Genomic DNA, 2,430 nt, shown 5'->3' with positions numbered 1-2,430 from the left:
AATCTGGACTCCTGGGCTGAACGACCGTGAGGATCACCAGCCCGAGGAAAACACAAAATACACATGACTCTGTGACAAAGACAATTCATTCTTGAATGAAGACGTTGATAAGACACATTTAAAATGCAGCCAATTGTGTTTATTATTACATTTTTGGGGAAATAGAAGGGGGGTGGGGTGGGGGTGGGGGGGAATGGTAAAGGAAAGGGATAGGGGAGAGAAAACCCCAACAATCCCCTCTGAGCAAGCACTAGGTGCGACAGTGGATAGGAAAAACTCCCTTTAAAGGAAGAAACCTATGACAGAACCAGGCTCTAGAGGGGGCAGTCAACTGTCGGGACTGGTTGGGGGGTGAGGGTGAAAAGAGAGGGAGAGGGGGGGGGAGGGAGATAGGACAGGTGTTAGGAGTTCAAGGGAGCTAGGGGAGGGAGAGGTGTCAAGGTGTCAGGAGAGAGGGAGAAGGCAGGAGAGGGGAGGTCAAAATTACGATGGAACAGAGGTGGAGGAAGACGAGGTGACATCAGCAGTGGAAAAAGTAGAAAGAGAAGAAAAAGCAGGAGTGTCCTTCCTCCAGAAGAAGCGGAAGCGTTTCTTCTTCTTTTCCAGGAGCTTTTCCACGAGAACCCTTTTCTCTAGGATCAGGGTTCTCAGCTGATCGATTGTTTCGGTATTCTCCTTCTCAAGTCTCCTGCATGTTTTCTCCACTTCTTCTAATTCGGCTTGTTTGTCTTTGAGCCTTTCTTTCAACTCTTTAGATGTTTCCTCCTGCATTACCTTTGCCTCCTGCATCTCTGTGTAACGCTCCTGTAATTTGTTGTGAGTGTCTTCTAACTGCTGACTTTTCCTCTTGGTTTCTTGAAGTTTGCACTGCAGGTCTTCATTTGTTTTCTTGAGTTGCTGCTTTAGCAGCTGCACCTCAGTGTTTTTGCACTTCAAGGTGTTTGAAAGTTCCTCGAGTTCGGTGTTTTTTGTCAGCATGTCATTGAGCTGACTCTGCATCACTGAGCACTGTTTTTGCAGTTTCTCCTTCTCTCCTTCCATCTCAGTTGCTTTGTAGTTCATTTTCTTGTAAAGTTCTTGCAGCTTTTGGTTTTCTCTCTCAAAGTCCAGGAGTAAACGTTTGTCTTCTTTCTGCTTTATGTCCTGTTGTTCTTTCTCTTGAAGCAGCTCTTGATATTTCTGCTTGTGCACTGCAGTTTTATGAAGTTTTACTTCCAGGACTCTGCATTTTTCCTCCATGCTTTGGAGTTGGCACCGCATGTCTCTCTGGTTTATTTCCAGTTGTTCTTTTTCTTGAAGAATCTGGTCATTTCTTTGCAGTGCTTCATCAAGCTTTGTTTTCAGCTCGCTTTCAAGCTTGCTTTCTTTCTGTTTGATCGGTTGTTGCTTTCTCTCTTGAAGCAATGCTTTGTATTTTATCCCCAAGTTTTGGAGTTCTATTTCCTGTCGTTTGTTCTCTTGGAGGATTTCTGTATTTTTTTGCAGAGCTTCATCAAGCTTTAATTGCAGCTCCCGATCCTTTTTGTCTTTGTCTTTCTCATTTTTCTTCTGCTGGAGGATTTCTTTGAGTTTTTCTATTGCTTTATCAAGCTTTGCTTTGAGCTCAAAGTTCCTTCCACGCACGTCTAGGAGTTCCATTTCTTTCTCCTTCTGAATATCTTCCTTTTCAAGAAGCTGGCTGAACAATTTATCTACCTCAGCAGTCTTTCTCTCATTTTCTTCTCTGAGGAAGATTATCTCCTTTTGTTGTTTTAAAAAACTCTCTGCCTGGGCCGGGTGTTGCTTGTTGTGCTTGTTCATGAGATTTTCCTCATGCATTTCTTCCAAGCACATCTTCTGAACTTGAATATTGTCTTCTTGAGCCAGAAGAGAAGAGCTGGGCTGTACTTTTTCTTTTCTTGTGTGTTTTTTCAGAGACATGTTGGAAAGTGTAAAAAGTCGCTCTGAAAAGGATCCAATTGTTTTGAAAGGTTTCTCTCTCGAACGTTTCAATGCTGCGAACATAAATGCTGCGAACAACAAACTAAAAGTTGTTGCTTCTCACCCCTACTTAAGGGTTTTAGGATCAAAGGATCAAAGTGGTGGTAAGATTCTAAATGGGTGTGATGTCACGATTCTGGAAGCCAAAGGTTGTCACATGACATCCCCCCCCCCCCCCCCCCCCCCCCCCCCCACACACACACACACACACACACATGGCTTATGATGTGTTGCTAACATTTTGGTTGTTGTGATGATTCAAATTTGTTCAGTAAACTTCACCAAAATGAACATGTGTTGACATAAGCATATATTTGGATCTCATATCTTCTTATTAAATGTAGCTAATGTCCAATAAACTGAACTCTGGGACTTACCTAACACTAATATTTCATATATTACTTCACCTCACTAATTTAATTAAAGGGTTTTGTATTAAATTATAACGGA

The 2,430-nt window shown here is 42.6% G+C and overlaps 1 protein-coding gene across 1 annotated transcript; it reads right to left on the bottom strand.

The window, feature by feature from the left end:
• Positions 1-428: 428 nt before the first annotated feature.
• On the bottom strand, positions 429-2,077 carry LOC148104304 (uncharacterized). Its single transcript, XM_087837624.1, has one exon. The coding sequence runs from the start codon at positions 2,002-2,004 to the stop codon at positions 484-486; it is 1,521 nt and encodes a 506-aa protein (XP_087693750.1). The 5' UTR covers positions 2,005-2,077; the 3' UTR covers positions 429-483.
• Between the last annotated feature and the right edge of the window lie 353 nt (positions 2,078-2,430).

The sequence above is a fragment of the Neolamprologus brichardi genome, chromosome 3 (assembly GCF_056152115.1).
Source record: "Neolamprologus brichardi isolate AB-2024 chromosome 3, ASM5615211v1, whole genome shotgun sequence".
Taxonomy (NCBI): domain Eukaryota; kingdom Metazoa; phylum Chordata; class Actinopteri; order Cichliformes; family Cichlidae; genus Neolamprologus; species Neolamprologus brichardi.
Note: the sequence above shows the minus strand (reverse complement) of the source record. Positions and strands in the feature narration are given on the sequence as shown.